The sequence below is a fragment of the Prionailurus viverrinus genome, chromosome A2 (assembly GCF_022837055.1).
Source record: "Prionailurus viverrinus isolate Anna chromosome A2, UM_Priviv_1.0, whole genome shotgun sequence".
In the NCBI taxonomy this organism is placed as follows: domain Eukaryota; kingdom Metazoa; phylum Chordata; class Mammalia; order Carnivora; family Felidae; genus Prionailurus; species Prionailurus viverrinus.
The window spans coordinates 15394660-15420352 of NC_062562.1; the positions used below are offsets into that span (position 1 = coordinate 15394660).

General features: G+C 50.2%; 1 protein-coding gene across 3 annotated transcripts; it reads left to right on the forward strand.

The window, feature by feature from the left end:
- Positions 1 to 25533, forward strand: RTP3 (receptor transporter protein 3). 3 transcript variants are annotated; one of them, XM_047849487.1, is made up of 4 exons: positions 1 to 5; positions 3442 to 3445; positions 21199 to 21358; positions 24717 to 25533. In XM_047849487.1, the coding sequence occupies exons 3-4, from the start codon at positions 21204 to 21206 to the stop codon at positions 25447 to 25449; spliced, it is 888 nt and encodes a 295-aa protein (XP_047705443.1). In that variant the 5' UTR covers positions 1 to 5; positions 3442 to 3445; positions 21199 to 21203; the 3' UTR covers positions 25450 to 25533. The 3 variants fall into 3 exon arrangements, with proteins under 3 accessions (XP_047705443.1, XP_047705442.1, XP_047705441.1); XM_047849486.1 differs by lacking the exons at positions 1 to 5; positions 3442 to 3445 and adding an exon at positions 19901 to 19917 and having other exon boundaries at positions 21144 to 21358; XM_047849485.1 differs by lacking the exons at positions 1 to 5; positions 3442 to 3445 and adding an exon at positions 20465 to 20891 and having other exon boundaries at positions 21144 to 21358.
- Positions 25534 to 25693: the final 160 nt, after the last annotated feature.

Here is a 25693-nt window from a genome sequence, read left to right on the forward strand (position 1 = left end):
TCGTGGTTCATGGATTCGAGCCCCACGTCAGGCTCTGTGCTGACAGTTCACAGCCTGGAGCCTGCTTCGGATTCTGTATCTCCCCCTCTCTCTCTGCCCCTCCCCTGCTTGCACTCTGTTTCTCTCTCTCAAAAATAAACCAACATGAAAAAAAAGAAGAAGAGTGGTAACTTTGGGGAATAGGAGAGCAGGAAAGTGATTGACGGGGGCAGGAGTGGGGCTTTGGGGTACTGGTAACATGAGGTACTTGGGTGGTGATCACATGAAGGGATTCATGTCGTGATAACTCATCCAGCTGTACAAATATTAACGACGCGCTTTTCTAGACATTTGTTATACATCAGTAAAAGCTTATTTTTAAAAGCCACCAGCGTGAAGGCATACGCATGGCTGCAAGCCTGGCCGCGGCCTCCTTGGTCCCCCACAGGTGCTGCCCATGTTCAGGATGTGTCAGAAATGCTCCTCCAGGAGCCCTCTGGAAACTGCAAGCTAAAACCACCTCCTCCCTCAAATGTCAACCCTTGCCAGTGCCTGAAGACAGAAGGGATGGGTGGGAGAGAGTAGGGATGAATATTTGTAGATGGACACAAGTTATGGTTGCCCAAGTCACAGTGGGATGGGTGCTTGAGCTGGGGCATGGGCTCTGGGGAAGGAAGGAAAGAAGGAAGGGAGGGAAGGAAGAAGGAAGGAAGGAAGAGAGGGAGGGAGGGAAGGAGGAAGGAAGGTGGGGAGGGAGGGAGGGAAGGAGGCAGGAAGGGAGGGAGGGAGGGAGGGAGAGAAAGAGGGAAGGAAGGAAGGAAGGAAGGAAGGAAGGAAGGAGGGAGGGGGAGGGAGAAGAACAAAGATGTTTGGCAGACTCTGGCGAGCCCTTGAGCACAGGACCAGGCACTGTTTTGGACACTGTGCTTCCATTACTCGTTGGGTCCTCGGCCACCCCTGTGCGGTAGATCCTGCCATCATTCTGCCCATCTCATAGATGAGGAGGTTGAGGCTCGGGAATGAGGGAAGGCTGAAACGTCCCCCCAGACAACCGCAGGTCCCATACCCTCCCCCTACTCCCCTAGAAAACTGCACATCGCTGCTGGGAAGTCAGTGCCAAGAAGGGCCCGGAATGTTCTGCCCCAGAATGCTCTGCCAATGTCCACACTCCTCCCACACTCGCACTGAGCCCTTATGATCTGGGGCCCCCAGGATATTGTTGATCAAGATTAACTGTGGTCGAGGAAGCAGGGACTTCAAAGGAGCACACAGGAGGACTAAGGAAACAAACGAAAGAAAAATCAGAGTCAAATGTTCCCAGCAGGTGCTGACACCTGTTCCCAGCCAGGGCTGATCCCCGAAGGCAAAGGCGCTGTCCCATCTCACATCCCCACCCCGGCCCACCTCCTGGGGCAGGGGGAGAGCCTGCGCCTTAGGGCAGAGAGGACAAGACTTCCGAACACTCCAGACTGGAAAGAGTCACCATGACCTATGGGTCTGTCCCCTGGGGCCATGCTTCCTCCCAGGCCAGCCTCCAGCTCGCCCGAGCCCAGCCAACTCCGGGAGGAGCGTGCCTTCTTCCTTTCTTTGTTGATTCAATTCTGAGTCGGGTGGGATCTCAGTCCAGGCCCCAGCTGGAGTTTCAGGGAGCAGGAAAGGAGGAAGGTCAGGGGTACAGGCGGGTTGAGCCCGAGGCAGATGGCCCAGAAAGTGATGACAAGTCGGGCTGGCTGGACTGCAGGCTTTTTTTCTCCCAGGTTCCGGGTTCCAGCTGTGCTCTGGGCCCCCGACGGACCCACCGTCCACTGGGCTCCCTGCTGGCGAGGAGGCATGAGCAGGAATGGGGTGCTGGGACAAGGAGGGAGGTCTGGTGGGAAAGAGGGGCTTCTCCGGCGCAAGATGTCCACCCACAGTTCCCGTGACAGCCGCCGGTGGCTGTGGAGGACCGTTGCCCGCTTCCTGTCAATCACAGAGACACTGAGGTCACAGACAAGGCTGGCGGGGGTGGGGGAGGCTTCCGAGGACCCAACCCAACACAGCTCCTAGGGAGAGTCATGGGCCTTCTAGAGAAGAGGGCGGAGGAGGTATCCACCGCCTAGAAGGCCCTCCGGCCTCTCCCTTCCTCTGATTTTACAGAACCCACTCCTGCTGGCTGCCTCCTTTATGCCCATGGGTGTTGGCAGTCACACCCGTAAAGCGGTTATTTAAACATCTTCCTCAAAAGGTCAAAGTTCGTGGCAGTAACGCTGGGAATTTATGGTGCATTAACTGCGGCCACTATTGGCTAGGAGTAGAAACAAAGGCCCGGTCAGGTGGCTGTCGACCCGCCGTTGCCGGGGCCGGGGTCAGGGTGCGTGCTGTGGCCACCGGGTGAAGACCTTCCCTTGGGACTGCGTGTCAGGTCTACACTGCGGGCTCACTTCTCGGAGGAGGAGGAAGCTGGGAGGCCCTGGGCGTGAGGCACACCGGGACTGCCACCCTCTACGCAAAGGCTCAGGAAGGAGCTCAGTAGAGCAGGTGTCCCAGAGAACCGTCGGGAAGCTTCGGAGGGCACCTGCAGCCCTGGGAGAGGAAAGACAGAAGGACAGGAGTGACGGGACAGAGCACACGTGTGTTCGTTCCTTCAGTGAAAGGAGGCCGCGGTTTCAAGAAGGAACAGCACATCTGTGCCCAGAAACCCTCTCTCCCGCAGGCCACACTACAGACCCCGGTCCCCTGGCAGGAACAAGGAAGCTCCAGGGATTCCTGCCTCCTGGCCCGCAGCAGTGCCCTCGTGGGCTTCGCGGGAGGAAGGCCCAAGGCAGAAATGTTGCCAAGGGTGGGGAGGGATGATCTCGGGCGGGGCAGTCACCCAGAGCCTGATTGATGTAAACCAGCCACAAGGTGAATAGCTGCCTTCAGCTTCCATTGGTGCATCCGGCCCCACAGGAGTGGCATTTCCAGTTTGCCAGTTGGGACCTCAGTTTTCTCACCTCTAAAATGGGAACGGTAATCTCCATGGTGGTGGTGAGGATTGGACAATTTATAAGAAGCTTAACATGGTGTCTGGTGCACTGAGGAAATGTTGGTTCCAGTCTTCCTTTTTGTCCCGTCTGCCGGGCACCCAAGCTACATGCTGCTAGGGTGTCACAACCACTGGGTATAAGAATGAATGAATCAATCAATCAATGAACGAATGAATGAACGAGTGATGAATGCGTCAGTGAATGAATGAATCAACCAGTCAATAAGTGATGAATGAATCAATGAATCAATGAATCCACGAATGAGTGAGTGAATGAATGGATGGATGGATGGATGAGCGAATGAGTGAATGAATGAGTGAAAGGAGGCAGGGAGGAAAGGGAACAAGGAAGAAAGGGAGGAGGGTAGACACTAGGAATGCCAACAATACAGATTCCACTTCCAAATTGCTCAGAGCCTCCCTGGGAGTTCCAGGCTGAGCCAGGGCTCCAGGGCCAGGGCTGTTCCCCACCCTGAGCCCTCCCCCTGTCACACCTCAGCCGGAGGGCCTGTCAAAGGCCTGCAAACTTTGCTGAACTTTCCAGGGGGTGAGGGAGGTTCCCAGCAAGAGCCAGGCTGCATCACCCATAAGCACAAAAGTGCTTGAAGTTCTCAAAGCCTCAATAAATGTTTCTTCGCCTCTGTTGTGGCCCCACAGGTACCCCAGAGGGACAAGGGCTTGAGGGACTAGGTCTGGACAGGGTCTGGTCGGCTTTGCGGAAGTGTTCTGTAACTGTGCTACGTCTCTCTTTCTCCCTCTCCTCCTCCCCGCCCCCCCCCTTGTCCTCCCCCTCTCCCCTTCTCTCTCAAATAGATCAGACACCCTTCCCAGAAGGCAGAGAGCTGTAGGCCCCAGAAGCCTGGACCCCCGCAGGAAGGGCGGCCACAACTTGTCTCTAGGAGGACAAGCCGAAGTCCTATTCCCGATGCCCTCAGCAGAGGGGCTGAAGTTTCAGGCAGCCAGGATTCAGGAAGGTTTTAACAGCAAAAAATAGAAATCTGAAAGGCCTCTCCAGCTCAGCTAGTTCCCTGAAGGTAGAGGGGAGGAGCAGGGCCGCTGGCCACCTGCTCTCCTTCCCTGGGGCTAAGACACAGTGGGGGGGACTCCTGCCATCCACTCACTCAAGTGGCATTTAGCAAGTACTGGGCTAGGCGGAGGACCTACCAGTTCGAACACAACCAAAGTCCCTTCCCTCTAGCGGACATTCCGGGCCCAGTGAAGTGGGGAAAGGCAGATGACATCAACATCCTAGGGCAGAAACATGACCGGAACTCTTGAAAGATAAACTAAGGCTGGGGCGCCTGGGGGGGGGCTCAGTCGGTGAAGCATCTGACTCTTGATTTCAGCTCAGGTCCTGATCTCCCAGTTGGTGAGTTCACCCGGGCTCTGCACTCACAGCGCAGAGCCTGCTTGGGATCCTCTGTCTCCCTCTGTCTCTGCCCCGCCCCAGCTCACATAATCTCCCTCTCTCTCTCTCTCTCTCTCTCTCTCTCTCAAAAATAAGTAAACATTAAAAAAAAAGATAAACTGAGGCATACTAAAAATTTTAAGAGTTTATCCAAGCACAAATCCTCACCAGGCGGGCAGAGCCAAGCCAGAAGGGGTTAGGAATGCTCCAGCAACAGGAGCAGCGAGCAAAGAAAGGAAATTCTTGAGTGGTTGTAGTTGAAAGTCTCGTTGGCTGATTGTGATGGGTTGTCCTTATCATTTCGTTGTTTGTTTGTTTGTTTGTTTGTTCTATTTTAGAGACAGCGTGTACAAGCAGAGGAGGAGCAGAGACAGAGAGAGAGAGAGAGAGAGAGAGAGAGAGAGAATCCCAAGCAGGCTCGGCCAGCAGCGCAGAGCCTGACGCGGGGCTCGATCCCATGACCCAGGATCACGACCTGAGCCAAAGTCAAGAGTCAGACACTCAACTGACTGAGCCCCCCAGGCGCCCGTTCCTTATCATTTTGACTTCAAAACCTTGAGGCCTTCACAGGCTCAGACTTTGGATTGCTGGTATAAGGGATGCCCCAGCACTGGAGCCACCTCAGGCTGGTGGCCCCCAAGGTCTCAATGCTGCCACGGGGTTTCCTGCAGGGGGCCGTAGCATGCTCACTCAGCATCTCTCTCCACCAGCGGGGTGTGGCACATCCTGGGGCACACAGCCCGAGGCGTGGCAGCGGGGGGGGGGGGGGGGGGGAATCCCCGTTGTCCTCACTCACATCTTGGGGCTCTGCCCCTAGAAGGGCTGAGGCTCTATTCCCTGGAAGTAAATCCAGCCAACCCAGAAGAGGTTGGAGGGGACCAAACCAAATCTCACCTCCTGGAGGGGGGTGGGAATCTCTACATATGTTCCTGGGAATTCTTCTGTAAAGATTGGTCTTTCGCTCGTATTTTTAATCCCCCCAATCATCTATTTCTATCAGTGTGAATTCATGTATGTTTATGTTATACTTTGGGTTATCATCCAATACTATGCTACTTTGTGGCTCAGATCGTCCCAGCTTTGCCCTTCCGGAGCTCAGTCAGGTTGGTCCCCACCGTGCATCATCTTTCTGGTTTTTAAGCCCTTCCTTACTTTCGGGCACTACACGATGCTCCGGGCTCATCTTGTATTATGCATTTCCTACCACCTCACCAAGGAGCGCCATTCTTTTACTAGACAATGGTATTAAAAACCAAGTTGTGAGCACTGGGTGTGCTTGCTGCTTCCAGAACCTTCCGCAGACCGGGCTGGGTGGATGCGTGCATGGGTAACAAACGCAAGTCTGGACACAGACATACGTCCCCTGTTTCTGCATCTACCCATCTGAGCACACACTGAGCTCCCTGGGACCGTCTCCAGTTCCAATCCAGCCCTCAGGATTCATCCCAGCCTTCTTCCAGCCTCCCTCTCCTACAGTGCGAACAACCTGGCCCCCACCTCTGTCGTCCGCGTACTTACTTGTGTGTTGCCCCCACCCCCACCCCCACCCCGCACGCCTATGAAGCAACTTCAGAATGCTCCCTTCGGGGAACCACACTCAGCAATTAGATGCGATACCTGCAGACCCTTTCAGCTTGATCCCGACCACACCCGGGCAAAACCCTACTTTCCAAACTCAGTTGGATGGGCACCTTTTCCTCCAGGGGCTTCGGGGAGGTTCTGTCACGCATTTGTAGAAAGTTTGGGTCAGTCCTAACGGAAGGTCTCCCACCTCTGAACACACCCTTCAGCGTCCTTGGGAGGGAGCACGATCACTTTCGAGTAAGCTTTCTCGGTAGAGGGCGCTGGAGGGACACGGCAGGAGGAAACCCTTCAGCCATCTTCAGAGTGGAGGGGGGCGGGGGGAGGGCGGATGGGAGGACTGACCTCGGGGCTGCCACTTTACAGCCTGGGTCCGGTGCTAACCCAGCAGCCCTCGCAACTCAGAGCTTGGAGCCCCGTGCGACTTGTGTGCCCCGCAGGCCTGCCGAGCGCTGGCACCCAGGCTCCGCCCCTCAGGAAGTTCCGTGTGGCCTGCACGCAGTGACCTGTGGCCCCAAGGGTCACAGGCTCACCTGCAGCCCCCCCCCCCCCACAAGCCTCCACGTGGCCCAGGCACCCAGAAGGCCTCCTGCCCCCACTGGTGCCCAGTGAACCACACCTTCTCCAAAGACACCTGACCCCTTCCGAGTATGTCCTTGCTTGAAAGTCTCCTCCCGCTCCGCAGTGCCATAGAGAGGGGCCCTCTACCTATGGTTAGTCTTGTGGTATAGTTTATGTTTCTGTATCAACTCCTCTACTACCCTAGGGGCATCCCCCCCGGGAGAGAAGGTGGGTCTTGGGCTCAGAGGAAGCATCCTAATTTAACAAAACTGCCCAAGTATGGCACCCACCCTTAGGTTGTATGAATTTCCTTATGTTTTAGTGCAAGTGATTCCCTACACGACATAGACTACCCTGCTGTGGGTTCTGTTCTTCCTTAAGGGGTATCATACTGTATCTATTTTCAGCAACTTGAATTCTTTGCTCCACACTACGATTGGGAGATAGGTCCACGTTGATATACGTAGCTCTAGTTCAGAGGTCAGCAGTAAACGGCCGGGTAATAGGTATTTTTCGCTGTATGAAAGAGGCAAAATGGAGGGTATTATGTATGTGTTGATGTAACAAAAGGGAAACCAGATTTCTACAAAACTTTTCTTGATGCAATTCAAAAGGTAATAATAATTGAATAAAAATTGTAATATAGGTCTAATAACAAGAAGACTGAAATTCTCTCTCTCTCTTTTTTTTTTTTTTTTTTTTTTTTGAGCCACCCAGGCACCCTGGTATTTTTTATTAAACTTTTAATGTCCAGGGCGCCTGGGTGGCTCAGTCGGTCAAGCGTCCGACTTCAACTCAGGTCACGATCTCATGGTCCGTGAGTTCGAGCCCCAGGTCAGGCTCTGGGCTGATGGCCCAGAGCCTGGAGCATGCTTCCAATTCTGTGTCTCCCTCTCTCTCTGTCCCTCCCCCGTTCATGCTCTGTCTCTCTCTGTCTCAAAAATAAATAAACATTAAAAAAAATTTTTTTTAAACTTTTAATGTCCATCATAATAAATCTGTAGCAATGATGTCCCCACTTTCATTCCTAATATGAGTAATTTGTGTCCTCTCTCTCCTTTTTTTTTTTGCTCTGACATAATCATATATTTCCATCTTTGATTACAAAATAAATGCGCATATGCTTAAAAACATCATTGCAAATCTTACAAACATTAAAAAGAGTATTAAGGTAATATCAACATCTTTGTGTTATCCCGATCCTGAAAACATATACACCAATTCTAAGGAGAAAACTATAAACTAATATTCCTTCACATAAATACAATAATTCTCAAAATATATTATCAAATCAAATTGGAAAAATGTAGAAAACTAATACCGAATTACCGGTAGCATTTACCCTGGAAAGAAATATTGGTTTTATATCCATTATATACCTCATTGGAATTTGCCACTTTATTTTATTTTTTTAATTTAACTTAAATCCAAGTTAGTTACCATATTGAAATTCTTTTAGATTAACATCAAAGTTAATGTTCCCTATCTATTGCAATTGTTCATCTTTATCAACCATTCTTGGTTCTTGGGTTGTACAAAAACAGGTGATGGGTCAGATTTGGCTGCAGGTAGTAATTTGCTGACCCCTAGTTCATTTATTTGTACTGCTGTATAAAATTCCATTGGGCGACTCTAAAAAATGCATTCATTTATTCACAGGGAATGGAGGAGTTACAGTTGTTTGATATTAAAATGCTATTTCTACAACAGTCTAGTTTGTATCTGTGCACTACATGTATAAGTGTTCTTCTGGGTAGCATACATAGAAGTAGAACTGTCAATAGTTGAATAGGGCATGTGGATCTTTAATACTGAACTGCCTTCCAAGGTGGGTATACTAATTTCTATTAAGTCAGCAGTGTATATGTAGACGTGCTGGGCCACATGCTTATAAACACTTGGTATATTATCAGTGTTTTAGGTTTTTCAAATATGTGTGTGATACTATGGCATTTTTACTTTAATTTTCATTTCTGGATTACAGGTGAGGTTGAATATCTTTTCAAATGTTCGTTGACCTTTCATGCTTTCTCTTCTGTAAATTGCCTGTTCATACCTTTTGCCCATTCTTCTATTGAGTTGTTTATATTTTTCTCATTGATTTGTGAAAGTTCTTCATACATCGATTAACCCCTTTTTAGTTCAAATGTGTTTGTGGCTCTGTGGCTTCTATTTTCCATGTTCAAGTGTGTCTTATGAGGGAAAAAGCTTAGTTAAATGCATAGCTCTTCTTCTTGTGTCTTGTTTAAGCATGTACTTGAAAAAGTTTTGAAATTTTCCTTTTCATATTTAGGTTCTTAATCTACAGGAAATTAAGGTAGGGATCTAACTGAATTTATTGGATAGCACATTGTCCTGGATAAATGGATTGGTAGCTCTACCATTTCCTAATAATCTTTAGGGCTGTGTCTCTCATATATCACATCTCTACATATGGGTGGGTCTATTCTGGGCTGTCTATTCTGTTTCATTAGACAGTTGGTGAACACTGCTTTGATTTACTAGTTGTGTGTGTTTTAATTAAATGTTGATACCTAATAAGGAGAATTCCTGCCCCAACTTGATCGTCTTTAAAATGGTCTTAGTGGGGCGCCTGGGTGGCGCAGTCGGTTAAGCGTCCGACTTCAGCCAGGTCACGATCTCGCGGTCCGGGAGTTCGAGCCCCGCATCAGGCTCTGGGCTGATGGCTCAGAGCCTGGAGCCTGTTTCCCATTCTGTGTCTCCCTCTCTCTCTGCCCCTCCCCCATTCATGCTCTGTCTCTCTCTGTCCCAAAAATAAATAAACGTTGAAAAAAAAAAATTTTTTTTTAAATGGTCTTAGTTACTTCTGTACAAATTTTAGAATCAAACTTGTCAAGTTCTATGAAAAATCTTGTTAGATTTTTTACTGAAACTGCATTGAGCTTTTAGATTAATTTGGGAAATCATGACATTTTTATGCAGACTTACCTAACCTGTTCATATGTCATAGTTCTCCTTTGGGAAATATTTGGGTCTTTCTAAAATGTCTTTTATAAAATTATAGAATTTTTCCATAAAATTTGCAACATCCTTTGTTAGATTTATTCCTAGGTCCCTTAATTTTTTATTGTTACTGCTGTTGTAAATGTCACTTTAAAAAAATCTTTTTTTTAAGAGCCTCTATAGAAATGCATATAATTTGGGTCTGTGCACCCTATATGTAGAAACCTTGTTGAACTCTTAATAATTCTTATCATTTATCTATAAATTCCTTGGGGATTTTTTTCCCTATGCAAACAATCATACTGTCTGTGAATAATGGCAGGTTTTCTTTCTCTCTTCCTAATCCCTATAACCATTTTGTTAACAACTTATTGGGCTGCCTAGGGCCTCTATTACAATGTGGAATAGAATTTCACATGTTAAATGATGGCTGGTACCCTTGTCTCATTTCTGATTTTTAAGGGTAAACTTCTATTGTTTCAGCTGGGAGAATGATTTTGCTGTTGAGTTTTATTAGATACTCTATCAAACAAAGCAATTCCCTTCTATTCCTAGTTTGCTAAGATTTTTTTTTCTTTTTGTCTTACATGGATGTTGGATTTTGCCAAATACCATTATTTTATTTTATACTATTTTGAAGATTATATGTCAATCGGGTGAATTACAATAATAATTTTCTATTAAGACATTCTTGCATTTCTAGCATAAATTCAAGTTGGTCAAGATGCATTTTACAATACATTGCAAGGTTGACTTTGCTGGGGTTTTTTCTTATTGTATATAGGTGTTTTTTTTTTAAATATATATATGTTGGGGCGCCTGGGTGGCGCAGTCGGTTAAGCGTCCGACTTCAGCCAGGTCACGATCTCGCGGTCCGTGAGTTCGAGCCCCGCGTCAGGCTCTGGGCTGATGGCTCGGAGCCTGGAGCCTGCTTCCGATTCTGTGTCTCCCTCTCTCTCTGCCCCTCCCCCGTTCATGCTCTGTCTCTCTCTGTCCCAAAAATAAATAAACGTTAAAAAAAAAGTTAAAAAATAATAATAATAAATATATATATATATATATATGTTAAGTTCTCGGTGACATGGCCTACAATTTGTCTTCTTGACTGTTTTTTAATCAACATTATACTGCGCTACTAAAATGAGTTATCAAGTGTGACTTCTTTTTCTATACATGTAAAAAAAAATGTGTAAGTTTGGAATTACCTTTTCCTTGAATGTTTTATAGAACTCACCTAGAAAACAAACGTAGATCACACAACCTAGTCCCAGCTTGGGTGGCTTTCTTTAATAATTATCGAAACAGTCCAATGCTAACTGTGATGTTTTATAATTTTGGCCAGCTATTTGTTTCCTCTGTTTCTTTTTATTTTATTTATTTTAGGTAATATGTATTTATTTTATTTAAGTTTAATATTATCAAAATCTCCAAAGTAGAAAGCTGAAACACATATGTGTCACACACGTAGCTGAAAAAGAATGAATATGGAAGATATATATATATATATATATATATATATATATATATTTTAATTCCAACAAACCAACAAAATAAAGTTAAACCACTCCGTTTTCAAAATGAAGTAAAAGAGAAGCCTGGGTGCCTCAGTTGGTTAAGTACCTGATTCTTGATATGGGTTCAGGTGATGATCTCATGGTTGGTGAAATCAAGCCCCATGTCTGGCTCTGCACTGTCACCTCTGACAGAGCTGTTGGTACAGCACCTGCTTGAGACGCTCTGCTTGAGATTCTCTCTCTCCCTCTCTCTCTGCCCCTCCTCTGTTTGCTCCCTTTCTCTCTCTCTCTCAAAGTAAGCAAACATTTAAAAAGAGTTCTAAATTTAAAAAAAAAATGAAGAAAAGACTTGACCAAGTGGTTCAGAATGAGAATATCCAAATTGTCCATCAACATTATGAAAAGATACTCGATTTTCAACAATAATCAGGCAAACATAAATTTAAATCATAGTGAGATATTTCTCCATAACCGCTAGAAATGTCACATTTTAAAATAATAACAATATCAGGGGCGCCTGGGTGGCCCAGTCAGTTAAGCGTCCAACTTCGGCTCAGGTCATGATCTCAACATGTGTGAGTCCGAGCCCTGCGTCGGGCTCTGTGCTGACAGCCCAGAGCCTGGAGCCTGCTTCGGATTCTGTGTCCCTCCTCTCTCTCTGCCCCTTCCCCACTCACTCTCTGTCTCCCGCCGTCTCTCATAAAATAAATGTGAAAAACAATCTTTTTTAATAACAACAATATCAAGTGTTGGTGAGTACTGACACAATTGAAATATTCATAAACTTTCCAAAACTGTCGTATCTACTGAGGGTTCACATATGCATACTTTATAGCCAAGGATTTCCACTCTTCGTTGTATACCCACCAAAAAGGCATAAAAAGGCACAAAAAAGATATGTCTAAATATATGGATAGTCTCATTATTCATAATAAGCAAAAACTGGAAACAAACCACACAGGCAACAACAGTAGTGTGGATAAATATATTGTCGTTTTCATTCAATGGAATATACAGGGTTGAGAATGGAATGGAACAGCACGGATGAATCCCACAAGTACACTATTTTGTAAAAGAAGCATTGAAAGATAAACTGAGGTACACTAACATTTTTCAAGAATTTATTTCAGCCTATACCAATTCCAATCAGGCAGCCCACAGATGCAAAGTGGCTACAAGTATGCTCCACCCACAGGAGCTAGGGGGGAGGTTTTTATAGAGAAGACTGAGAAGCCAAGCAAAGGAATTATTTGATTGGCTATAGCTTAAGCAGTGGCCTTATTTGGGAGAGTCTGGTTGACTGTGCTACATAATTCTGAAGTTTCACTTTCTCAGATTCCAGTGCATTGACCCTGACTTAGGTTTCAGTTTGCTAATATATGCTACCAAAGCATTGAGCCACCTCAGTCTAATGGCCTCCTCAGTTAATTAACAGAAGCAAAACAGGGCCCCTGGGTGGCTCAGTTGGTTGAGCCTGTGACTCTTGATTTCTGCTCAGGTCATAATGGCAGGGTCATGGGATCGAGCCCCGCGTCAGGCTCAGTCCTGAGCCTGGAACCTGCTTGGGATTCCCTCTCCTCTCTCTCTGCCCCTTCCTCTGGGTGCTCTTTCTCTCTCTCTCTCTCAAAAATAAAGAAACATTTTTTTTAAAAGTTCACTGGTGGCCTCTCATTGACTATGCTTGCCATTTCTGGGCAGGAAGAGGATTTTCCTTCCTCTTGCTAGAACTAGGTAAGCTATGAGGAGTGGTAGTGCATGAGAGCGCTCCCTTCCTAACTCAATTTCGAGTAAGACTTCCTAATATTATTCTATTTTTTGAACTTGGTGGTATTTATACAAGTATTTGCTTTATAATTACTCATCATGCTCATATATATGTCTTACCCATTCTTCTATTTCATAAAACACTTTTGAAAAAAATAAAAGCCAAGATCTTAGAAGCCACAATGGACAGATATGAATGGCCTAAAGATGGGTACTCACACCTATTTTCTTAAAATATGGTCAAAACGGGGATATTCTAGCTGTATTTAGACAACAACAGCGACTGCGAGCTCAAAAAGATTTAAAATAGGATGAATGAAATATATCAGAGATTAAACTGGACTGGCTTTCCAGGAGCCAACAGCAGGTGAACTGGGGGGTGTGGCGGTGAAGCCGTGGGCAGTCCCCAGTTCTCTAGCTGGGGACGAAACACCGTAAACTACCTTTCATTCTCTATGCAGTGTTTTATTCTCTCTTCAACCAGCCAAGAACATGGTTAACTCCTCTTCGCTTAATCCTAATAGTGCTGATTTTCATTTTAAAAACTTACTGTGAAAAAAATGTGTTATTTTGTGGAATATGCATATCTTCAGAAAGTCCGTTCTACTTCAGGACAAGTTACTGCAACAGGTGAGGCTCCGCTTCGGGCGAGAGTGGGATGAATATCAAGGGGGCGTGTTAATCCCGAGCTTCAGTCCCTTCAATCTGTAACCGGTGGGGCCGCAGGTGGCGCGGGGGAGGACCCGCCAGCCCTCCCCTGCAGGGGACCTGAATGCTGCCTTTTCTTCCCAACGCCGTGAGGCTTGAAGTATGTTTTGTGGGGTGAGAGGGCACAAACCCTAAGACTTGAATAATCTGAAATATTACGTGTGTTTTGTTCCTTTACGTAGATTCTGGACCTCAACTCATCAGCGTACAGTTCAGATGGAAGGGTCCTGGCTTTTCCCCCTTGTCTGAGTCGGTCCGCAATGAGGGTCCTTGGCCCAGAGGGCCAAGCAGCGCGCTCCAGCAGCTACTCCGCTCCGCCCTCCGCTCCGCCCTCCGCTCCGCCCCCCGCTCCGCCCCCCGCTCCGCCCCCCTCCGCCAGGCCCCGCGCGCGCCCAGCACACTTCCGGCCCGCGGGCCGCGCCCCCTCCATACTTCCGGCCCGCCCCCAGCCTCCTCCGCCTCTCGCGCGACTCCTAGCGAGCGCCCCGCCCCCTCGCCCGCCGCCGCTGCCGCCCCCAGTGGTGGACCCGGATCTCTCCTAGGGTGACAGCGAGGGGCGCGAAGCCCCGCGACTACCGTCGCCCCATTTAGCAGCCCAAAGCCAGCACCGGGACCCCCGACTTAAATTCCAATTTCAGACGAGCGGCGAATCAACTCTTAGTTGATTACACTAACTTTAGTGTAAAATTCGCTAAGAATATCATTCGTTGTTATTGAAATTGGAAGTTCAGATCCAGACGACCCGGTGTTTCACCTGGCAGCCCCACCTGGGATCGGCGGGACCAGCGCCCTTTGCTGCCTGCCTGGTGCTCCACTGAGGCCGCCCTGTCTCTACACTATTTGTGGGCGCCTGGGGGGGAGGAGAGCGGGGAACTGCTGTGAGGCCTGTTACTACCAACATATTTTAAAAATAATAATTATTATTGGTGTTTGGCTCCTTTTTCCGCCATTAACAACAGAAATAAACGTGTGTTTTGAATTTTAAAAATAAGAAACTTGAAGCCCAAAGATGCTCCAGGAGGGGGACAAAGAGACTGAGCAGGGAGGACCACTGCCCACCCTGGGGGTCCCCGTCCTGTGGCCCGCGTAGGCCAGGAGCCGTGCGGAGTCAGAGGCCTCGCGGCCTCAAGCACCGCGTCCGGCAGTTCCAGCGTGAGAGGTGTCTGCCTGGCGGGGGGGGGGGGGGGGGGGGGGGGGGGGGGGGTAAGCAATTCCTGTGGCCCTGCCCAGGGTTCTGAAGTCACATGGTTTCACGCTGGTTCGGGTCTGTTCATTACCTAAGCCCCGGCCCCGGGGCTGTGAACCCAGGGGGGTGGGGAAGTTGTGTCAGTGAACAGATACTCAGTAATGGAAACTTTTATGCTATACCAGATAAGTCATCCTGTTGTCTTGAAGTCATGAATTCTCTGTTGAATAATAAAACCAGTGGTTCAAATGGAACTTTCAAAAGCCCCAAGAGTGAAATACAGGGATGAGGAGACTGATGAGGGTTTTCTCAATCTCTAGAGGAACTAAATTGTCTCTTAAAGGTCTGTTTTGGTTTTATCTTCTCTCTTGCATTCAGCACAGGGACAGCGCAAAATCAAAGAAAAATAGTGGAAGTCATTTTAAACTTGACTTAGCAATTTCCTTGGGGAATAAGATCGCAGAAGCCAGAGTGGTCAGGTTTGAAAGAGAAGAGAGGCTTACTTTGACTAAAAAGCTGGGACTGTAAAAAAAAAGGCCTCACCCTTGAAAGCATTTTGTACTTATCCTAATGCAGTACCTACACGCCCCGGGGGAAGTGGGGACAGATACTAGACAACATGGGACAGCCTGTATGCCCAGGAGCCCAGGAAATTATTCAAGTTGGCCAATCTACAGTGAGCCCCTGAAACCTAGCTAAGCCCGCCCTGCTCGCCATATACAAACTGCCCCTTACAGCTCCAGCTTATTGTTACCTTGCCCCCCGGGGGTGCAGCCCTCTGGCGGCCTTCTGAACTGTAAATCACAAAAAATTCTGCCTTTCATCTGAAGGTCCTCGTGTTGTACCATCAAAAGAAACTTTAAACCATATAAAACAGATCTCATCTCAAGATACTTAATCTAATTATATCTGCAAAGACCCTTTTTCCAAATACAGTCGTATTCATAGGTGAACACTTGGGGGGGAACACAATTCAACCCCCACTCTACCCTCCTTGAGAAACTTTATATCTCATTTCTTGGATCATCCTCCTCTTCCCAGCTCTATGCAATGGGCGGGGGGGGGGGGGGGGGGCTGTCTCAGGACCGAGCCCTGTGACCTCTTCATCTCTCTGGGTCACCACTCCCTGCAGAGATAACCTCATCCACTCCCATGGCTTTAAGACTGTCTATATCTCAGTGACTCCCACGTTTGTGTCTTCAGTCTTCCCGTAGCTGGGATTCCTACATCCAACCTCCTGCTTACTATTGCCACCCGGGTGCTTAATATGCATCCCGAGCTTAGCATACCCCAAACCAAACATCTGATTTTCCCCTGCCCATCCTGTTTTAATCCTTCAATGTCTGCAGCTCATCAAATGATACTTCCATTTCATTTTTCATTTCTGGCTCAGGCCAAAAGGCTTAAAGTATCCTAGACTCATCGTGCTCTTAACATGCTACATCCAAATCATCAACATACCTATAGGTCCTACATCCAAAATGCATCTGGATGATCATGACCTCTGGTCATCTCCCCCATGACCACTCTGGTATACATCTCTGTGGCATCTCACCTGTCCCTCTGCAGCAGCTTCCTGGGAGGGGGGGGGGGGTCTCCCTACTTTGTCCTTGACCCACTAGGCAAGTCCATTCCGTCCTCAGCTCAATGCGGAGACAGCAGAGAGCCTGAGTGGACAGGTCAGACAGCAAAGATCGCCACGGGAAATCAGGCCTTATCGCCCTCCTCCCCGAAACTCTTCAGTGGGCTCCCGTCACGCGTGGAATAAAATCCTGCGAGTCCCTGCTGCCCTCAGCTGTGTCTCCAAACTCATGTGTGCCTTGTCTGCTCGTTTGATTCTGCCCACGCTCGCTTTCCTGCTCCTGCACAGACACACCAGGCTCGCTTCTACCTCAGGGCCTTGACACTGGCTATCCCCTCTGATCTGAATGTGCCTCCCCCACATATATGCTTGGCCCAGTCCTTCGCTTCCGACAGGTCTCGGTTCAAAGGTCATCTCACGTGGCAGCCTCTAGCACTGCCCCCTTTGAGCAGCCATCCCTCCTGCCACCCAGTCCACGCTCTTCCTCTTTCTAGCCCCTCACCCTGCTGTTTTCCTCCATAGCACTCACGGCTGCCTGACACGACCTTGCACATTTGGCCCACTGTCTGTCTCTGTGATGGCAGTCTTTGTTTTCTTTGCCACTGTACCCGTGGGGTCTAGAACACAGAAACTGACACTAATATTTTCGGAACAACGGAGGAACACTCTAATGACGTCTGTCGGTGTCTTTTCATCTACCATATAGTGAACAAATGAGGGAGGCTCCTAGGGTGTCTGTCGGCACCTTGTGACATCACACAGAGGATTTCTTTCTTTCTTTTTTTTTTAATGTTTATTTATGAGAGACAGAGAGAGGCAGAGTGCAAGCAGGGGAGGGGCAGAGAGAGGGAGACACAGAATCCGATGAGGCGCCAGGCTCCGAGCTGTCAGCACAGAGCCCGACGTGGGGCTCGAACTCACGGACCGTGAGATCACGACCTGAGCCGAAGTCGGACGCTTCACCGACTGAGCCACCCAGGCGCCCCACATAGATGATTTCTTGGGGGATTGAGCAGAGGTTACAGAACGCTCTGCTGTTTGGGGAGAGAGCAGAGAGCGCCGCAGGGGAAATGATGATACAAGGAACCGCCAGAAGTGGCCGGACGGCCTTTGGCACAGGGCTTGGAAAGCCCTAAGCTGAGGATGGAGAGGACTTGCTTTCCTGGAATATATAAACCACCGCTACCCCCCACCACCCCCCAGATTCCAGGCAATTTGGTACACGGGAGTAAAAAGAAATTGCAGTCTGAAACGGCTAGATTCAGAGTTCCCGGTGCATTCGATCAGTTATAGCCAAAGCGAGGGGTGCACCTTCGGTTAACCACCGGTTCAGAAGCCTGGCTGGTAAGAAAGTGGCACTTGGGTCTCTGGGCCTCAGACTCAGGACAGGAGCCAGCAGAGGGCCTGGAGATCCGGCAGGGGCTAATACTAGAGCTAACTGCACGCGTCGTCAGCAACTTTCTGGACGAAAGCTGGGTACCAGGGGAGGGCAAGGCTCGGAAGTGATTTCGTTTCCCCAAAGCAGCTCCCCCGGTAGAAGGGTGGGAGGGAAGACAAACCACGGGGTGGACGAGGAAAATGCAGCCCTTCTCGCAATTTGCTGCGGTCACAGTCCGTAAAGGTGCCCAAAACACTGGAATAGCAAATGCTGAACCATCGCTCCCAGGGGAAATACAGACTTAGGTTCCTGCCAGCGTCTAGTACCGTTGTGTTCAACTACTCAATACAGAACCTTATGTTGCTTGTGTCTAAAGACACCTTAGGTAGCAAATACTGTTAATTTATTGACACTGAACTCGCGGCCGTCAGCACGAGAACGCATGCCCGAATGGAGCTTATGTAACACGCGCATTCTCTCCGTGAGGCGCATCCCAGTCTGCTCGCGCTTAGTGCACTTGAACTTAGGGGCACCAGACAGAGCTTGGGCACTACGCCTCGTGGCCACTTCGAACCACGAAGCCACCAACCCCAAACCGCAAAACTCTGGAAAACATGGCACTAGTAGACCACGAAAAGGACACTTGTGTTCAGCGCGAGAGCTGGCGCAAGAAGGCAGAGGGTCGTCTTGTTTGTTCAAGGTCAGCGGGGCACATCCCAAGCTTTCCGACATGGCGGCCCCCTCCCAGCAGCAGAGCCAGGGCCCAGCCGATGGTCAGAAAGAGTGACAGCAAGGGTCCCTGACCTTTGGGACCTTGGGAGGAGAACGGCCTCTGGGTTAGAAGCTGGGTGTGAGGAGGGACGCGCCCCAGCCATTGCCCACGAGGAACGGAGGGACAGAACCCTTGCAGAGGCAGTGGGATGAGCTGCTGTTTATACACTTAAACCCCCGTTTCCAGAGTGGAGGGGTTTCCGTGAGAGTCACCGGCCCAAGCGAAGTCCTGGGAATTGTTTTTGTAAAGCTTCAGGGACCAGCGGTGGCTGCCTTCTGGGCCCTTCTCTGCACCAGGGATGCCTAGTAGCCTTCCTCATAAAAGCCCAGAGTGACTTGTCCACCGTCACACAGCCTGTCGGAGCCCCAGACCAAAGACCTGACCAGCAAACCCCTCCTGCCTCGCCCCTCCTTCCTTTCCTTTTCCTCCTTCCCTCCCCTTCCTCTCTCCCACCCCACCCCTGCCTCCTCCCCACAGCTCAGACTGCCAGCGACCCCGCTGGTGGATGCAACCAGGCGGTCTTAGGACAGTTTTAGGCTGTCTTAGGCCTGGCTGATTTGGGCACAGCACTGGGCGGGGGCGCAGGGACGGGGAAAATCTCTGCCTCTGAGTCTGCGATTGCTGGCCAGGACCTGCCCATGTTGTCTTTCCCTTCAGCCTCCCTGTCTCCACCATAAGCAGGCCTCGGAATCGCTTGAGGAGTCTTCAGAAATCTGAGGCCCAGACCAGTTCAATGAGAACTTCGGGGCTGGTCCGAGGAATGTGAATCTCTGGCTGTCTTCAGGCCTGCTCAGTTTATGTGCCTCTTCCTAGGCCTTGACACCCCGCTCCTGTCCCAGACACCCAGAATTTTCTGGAAGATCAGGTAAATGACGTTACTCACGATAGTCAGAGGGAGGACATTTAGCCTATGTTAACGTAAATGTGACAAACTTTCTCACATCATCAAATGCCTGTGTTCAAATACTTATATCATTTAAGAATTCAGAATTTTCCAGTTAGAATGTTCTTATTGATGGGGCGCTGGGTAGCTCAGTGGGTTAAGCATCTGACTTCGGTTCAGGTCATGATCTCACGATTCAGGAATACGAGCCCTGCATCGGGCTCTGCGCTGACAGTGAGGAGCCTGCTTGGGGTTCTCTCTCTCCTTCTCTCTCTGCCCTTCCCCTGCTTGTGCTCTCTCTAACAGGATAAGTAAAAAGAACATTTAAAAAAGATTTTTTTAATAAAATAAAATAAATACATAAATAGAATATTCTTAGTAGAGCAAGACGCCAAAGGTAATCTTCACAGGACATAGAAACACCGAGCCATCTGGGGATCTTCAAGGTCTCCTTGCACACTGGCTTTCAAGGGTAGTTTTAACACAGAACCACCTATGACATTTTCACACAAGACCTCATACCAGACCCAAAAGTTAAGACAGGCCATTGTCTCAGTACCCTCTAGTCTCCACCTCCCTCTGAATCACCTCTGTGATGCAGAAAAGCTTTTGCATTTATACAACTATCCATGGGTGAGATTTCTTTCTCGGGTGCAGCTAAGACGCTGGTGCGGGACCCGGGGTGGGGGGTGGAGGGGGACGAGGGAAGGGGCGTGGAACACGGAGCATGCGCTATTGGGCCTTGGAACTGGACCCGGGGCAGGAGCCACGTCAGCGAAGGCAGGTGCTCTGCGTGGGGCGAACGTGAGCACAGGACGCAGGGCTGGGTGGCACGGAGTGAGGAGCTGTGGCTTAGGGTGTAGGGGTGGATATGGGCTTGGGAGAGGATGGGCTGGGCAGGGCCAAGGGTGGCCTGTGAGGGCTTCAAAGGCCATGCTGAAGTGCACTGTGCGCGTGGGGCCTTCCACTCCTCCCCCAGCTGCAATGCGGAGAGTGGCTGGAGCTACACAGAGGCACCTGGGGGGGACACCAGGACAGAGGCTCTTGTGCCGCGAGAGGCTGAGGCCGAGGCCACGCTGGAGGATGGCCAAGGGCGGGGCTTTTCTTTTGGAAAGGAGAAAGTGACGCAGGTCAACACCAGGCTGGCCGGGGAGGGGGTCGTCCCCAGAATCTCGCCCACGCTCCCTGGGCCGTTGCCTGCCCCCTGCTCCTCTGTCCTTCCTTTTCAAGCCTCCCCTCCAGGAAGTGGGGTCGGGTGTGGCCACTGGCCTCTCACCCCCTTGGGGACCTTGCAGCCTCATCTGGACACACAGCTTTGTTTGCGTCAGCTTTGTTTTCTAATGGGGAGGAAGACGAGCCTCAGGAGTCTCCTTGGACAGCTTGGGGGCTGTGAAATCTGGTCCTATGAACGGGAAGCGAAGAGCACAGAGCAGGGACGCAGGGAGCCGGGGAGGGACACGATGGCCACGGCCCTCTTCTTTGCGGCTCTCCTCCCCAGTCGGGAGCACAGCAGCCCAACGGATAAGGACTTTCAAGTGCTAGAACCAGAAAGAGCCCGGGGAAGCCTCTATCCATTCGAGATGAAGGGGCAGGTGCTCAGAGCCAGAGTGAGTCCACTTCTCCCAACCCAGGGTCCCGACCTTGCTTTTGGTAGTATTTTGTTGGCCGGAACCATGCACGCCGCGTCTTTCGAAATTCCCCGTGGAGGCTAGCACTGTTCTCGGAACTGGGAGCCAGACTCGACTGACCTCTGACCTTGAGGCAAAGAGCTGGTCCACGGGCCCAGTTCAGGTCCACAAAGGGAGAGCGGGCCCCAGCCCTTGCTCTGTAAAGCTGGAAACCTCATGTCCTGCTTCCAGATCCAGGAGAGTCCAGAGTCCAGGAGATCCTGACGCACCCGGCTCTCCACAGCAGCGGCGATGGGTGAGGACGTGGAGGTATGGAAGCAGGTGTTCCAGGAATTAATTCAGGAGCTGAAACCATGGCACAAATGGACCTTGACACTAGACAAAGACCTTCTTCCCAACACCCTGCAGCCAGGGTGGTCACAGTACCAGCAGTGGGCCTTCGCCAGGTGAGTGGGGAACGGGAGGGGACGTATTCCAGAACATTCTTGTTTATTCGTTGCTGTGTATACTTGCTACTTTTCTTTCTTATTTATTTTTTTTAATGTTTATTTATTTCTGAGAGAGAGAGTCAGAGACAGAGTAAGAGCAGGGGAGGGGCAGAGAGAAAGGGAGACACAGAATCCAAAGCAGGCTCCAGGCTCTGAGCGGTCAGCACAGAGCCCGACGCGGGGCTCGAACCCACGACCCGTTAGATCACGACCTGAGCCGAAGTCGGACGCTTAACCCGCTGAGCCACCCCGGTGCCCCTACTTGCTACTTTTCTTATTCCATTCTGTGCTTGCAAATTGAGCGCTACAGGAAGTAAGATGCCCGTCACCCAAGAAGCTTTAGCTTCGGCGAAGGCTTTTTCCTTACTACAGTGAACCTCACACCGTAGCAGGACCAGGCACTGGTGTAGGCAGACGCCTTGATGCAGAGAAATCGGGGGAGGGGATAGCAGTGAGGAAAACTGAGAGCTACGTTCCCTGCATACGCTCCCTGCCTCGGGGGACCTGGGGCTCACGACGGAGCCTAGGAGGGAGAGGCCTGAGGAGCCCCTCTGGGAGAGGGCAGAGGATAGGGGTAGCTGAGGAATATGCATCTTGTCCCCTCTGCTCCAGGCTGATGGATCCTTTTAAACTAAGACCCTCAGGAGTCCATCCAAAGCCCCACCCTTTTATCCGGGTGGGAAAGCAGAGCTCCAAGGGTCAGGTGGGTGGGGTTGCCCACCTGCCAGAGGCTGGGAGCCCGGGACTCTCTCCTAGGACTGGGGCAGGGGCTCGGTCCCTGCCCACTGCCCTCCTCTCCGGGACAGGGTCTGGGCAGAGGAAACAGAGCTCTCCTCTCCTGGTGGCCCACGGCTTCCCAAGCCAGGAGCACCCGAGCAAAATCTCAGCTCATTTCTTCTTCCTTCCTTTCCTTCCTTCCTTCCTTCCTTCCTTCCTTCCTTCCCTTCCTTCCTTCCTTCCTTCCTTTCCTTCCTTCCTTCCTTCCTTCCCTTCCTTCCTTCCTTCCTTCCTTCCCTTCCTTCCTTCCTTTCTTTCCTTCCTTCCTTCCTTCCTTCTTTTCCTTCCTTCCTTCCTTCCTTCCTTCCTTCCTTTCCTTCTTTCCTTCCTTCTTTCCTTCCTTCCTTCCTTCCTTCCTTCCTCCCTTCTTTTCCTTCCTTCCTTCCTTCCTTCCTTCCCTTCCTTCCTTCCTTTCCTTCCTTCCTTCCTTCCTTTCTTTCCTTCCTTCCTTCCTTCCTTCCTTCCTTCCCTTCCTTCCTTCCTTCCTTTCTTTCCTTCCTTCCTTCCTTCCTTCCTTCCCTTCCTTCCTTCCTTCCTTCCTTCCCTTCCTTCCTTCCTTTCTTTCCTTCCTTCCTTCCTTCCTTCCTTCTTTTCCTTCCTTCCTTCCTTCCTTCCTTTCCTTCTTTCCTTCCTTCCTTCCTTCCTTCCTTCTTTTCCTTCCTTCCTTCCTTCCTTCCTTCCTTCCTTCTTTTCCTTCCTTCCTTCCTTTCCTTCCTTCCTTCCTTCCTTCCCTTCCTTCCTTCCTTCCTTCCTTCCTTCCTTCTTTCCTTTCTTTCCTTTCTTTCCTTGAACTCTGAGCTGGCACGTGAGCAGAGCAGCATGACCCAGAGGGAGGGACAAGGGACAGCAGCCAGAAGAGCAGAGCCCAGCGCCCACCCCCCCGCCCCGAACCACGAACTGTCGGTGATTTGACCTAACACATGGTCCCAGGGTCACCGAGGCGGAGGAAGAAGAGTGAAGCGTTTTCCAAGAGCTTCTGCACTAGATTTGGAAGTAGCCCGTGTCACTGCCCACCTCCCGTTGGGCAACCGGTCACATTGCCCAACCTAACTGGGCTGCGAAGCAGGAGAGAGCACACAGGCAAGCTGATCAGCGCGAGACGGCCCTGCCACCCTGCAGCTTCTGTGTCTCCCATGATGCCCATCGTGGGGGCAGCCATGTGCTTCCCTGCCTCCTTCCCCTCTCTCCATCTCTCCTGCCGTGCGTGTCCAAATATCTGAGCTCAGGAAATTGCCCCCTTCCCTGTGGAGACGAGGTGTCATTCTCTTGTACCCTGAGACCAGGCACACACAGAACCCAACTGGGTTGGAGGGGCGTAAAAGGAGAGACATCTGGACACTGTGATCTCCCTGTAATACTGGCAGATCAGGGACCCTGGGCAACAGGGCAGAGCAATGTTTTTCCTAGGACACTAGACCCTCCCTGATCTGTGGGGCTATGACTTATTGCCTTAGTCTGTTTGGGCAGCTATAAAAAAACAAAGAAAAACAAAAAAACAGAACAGAGCAAAACAGAGGCACCTGGGTGGCTCAGTCAGTTGAGCATCTGGCTTCGGCTCAGGTCATGATCTCGTGGTTCACGGGCTCGAGCCCCATGTCAGTCTCTGTGCGGACAGGTCAGAGCCTGGAGCCTGCTTCAGATCCTGTGTCTCCCTCTCTCTCTGCCCCTCCCCTGCTCACGCTCTGCCTCTCTCTGTCTCTCAAAAATAAATAAACATTAAAAAAATTAAAAAAAAGAAAAAACAGACTGGGCAGCTTATATGCAACAGACATGATTGCTCATGGTTCTAGGGGCCGGAAGTCCAAGGTCAGGGTGCTAGGTGGTCAGGTGAGAGCCCTCTTCTGGGTGGCTTCTGGGTTGACTTCTGTTGTATCCTCACGTGGTGGGAGGAGCTGGGGAGCTCTATGGGATCTTTTTGATAAGAGCACTAATCCCATTCGCATGGGCTCCCCCCATGACCTAATCACATCCCAAAGGCCTTCTAACATCGTCCATCACCTCTGAAGGTAGGATTCCGGCATGTGAATTGCGGGGAGGCATAAACTTTCAGATGGTAACACTTAACCATCACCCATTTGTACCATTGGTGGATTTTAGTTCAGGGTTCTTGGGGGCTGATTTAACGGCTGCTGTTGCACCTGTAGCTTTTTGACCCACTTCAGTCTACATTTGAAGAAGCCTTGGTTTGGGGCCAGGAGCCTGGAGGTCTAGTCCTGCTTCTTACGCCCACTGAGTCTCTGCACACGATTAGTTCCAACACGTGCCTCATCTCCAGCGTGATCGAGTTGGACTTAGAAAGTCCCCTCCAGCGCAGACACCTTGTGATTAGCTATTTTCATGACAGACACCTGTGGGTCCCAGGGCATGTTGGCAACACCATGGAGGCAGGAGTGAGGGGCTCGCTGAGTTCTTTCCCCACTCACCACAGCCCCAGTGAAACCACATCTGTGTGTTGTTGGGTCCCCTTTCTTCCCTCTGGCCCAGCCCCCAACTCAGCCTTCCTGGGCCAAGCTGAGGGCCTCATCTTCTGTCTCCGCAGGTTCCAGTGCTCCCTGTGCTCTCGTCGTTGGGCCTCTTCCCAAGTTCAGGTCCTTTTCCACATGCACAAGAGTAAGGGGGAACCCCAGGGCAAGGTGAGGATGAGGGTCTTTGCCCAGAGATGTCGGAAGTGCTGTCAGTCTCCATTTGAGGTTCCCGAGTTCACCACAGAGAACATCTCAAGGATCCTGAATAACTTGGTGTTCCGAATTCTGAAGAAATGCTACAGAGAAGGATTTAAGTCGATGGAGGAGCTTCCTATGATCAAGGAAATCTCTCTTGAGGGGCCGCATGACAGTAACAACTGTGAGGCATGTCTACAGGGCTTTTGTGCTCAGAGTGGGGTGGGTCCAGCCGTGCAGGCACCGATGTCCCCGGCACTTGCCTCCATAAGCTCACCTACTTTCGGGACCATCATTCCCATGCCCTCTCCCGCAGGGAGTGGCACCACAGTGGACGCGGTGAACACCCAGGCCAACAAGGGAAAGCCTTTACCCAGACCCTCGTATGCAGGGCCCACGCAGGCTGCCAGCCTCCCCACCCACTGGAGCCCGAGAGCAAACACCTACCACCACGTGGAGAGGCGAGTTCAGGTCACCCGCTGGCGTGAGGGACTCTGTTCCCACAGAGCCCCAAATCCCAGGTACAGGTATGGGAATGTTTGCTGTTTTTGCCTCGTCCTAGTCATCGTGGTGGTGATTATCGTAGAGACTATTCAGTGGATCTCAACGTGACGCCAAGTTCAAAGTCATGTAGTATGATCCCCAGGATAGGAAATTTCCAGAATAGGTAAATACAGAGACAGGGAGCAGATTGGTGACTGCCAGGGGCTGTGGGGAAGGGGATTAATCTGTACGGGGGCTTTTTTTGGGTGGGGGGAGGTGGTGAGTGGTGATGAAAATGTTTGGCCCAAGATGGAGGAGGTGGTTGTACAGCACTGTGAATGCGGTAAACGCCATTGAATTGTTCATTTTTAAA

Coding starts and splice junctions, on each gene's coding strand:
- RTP3 (XM_047849487.1), top strand. CDS start 21,204: ATGGGTGAGGACGTGGAGGTATGGAAGCAGGTGTTCCAGGAATTAATT. Junction 21,359..24,716: donor CAGCAGTGGGCCTTCGCCAG/GTGAGTGGGGAA, acceptor CTGTCTCCGCAG/GTTCCAGTGCTCCCTGTGCT.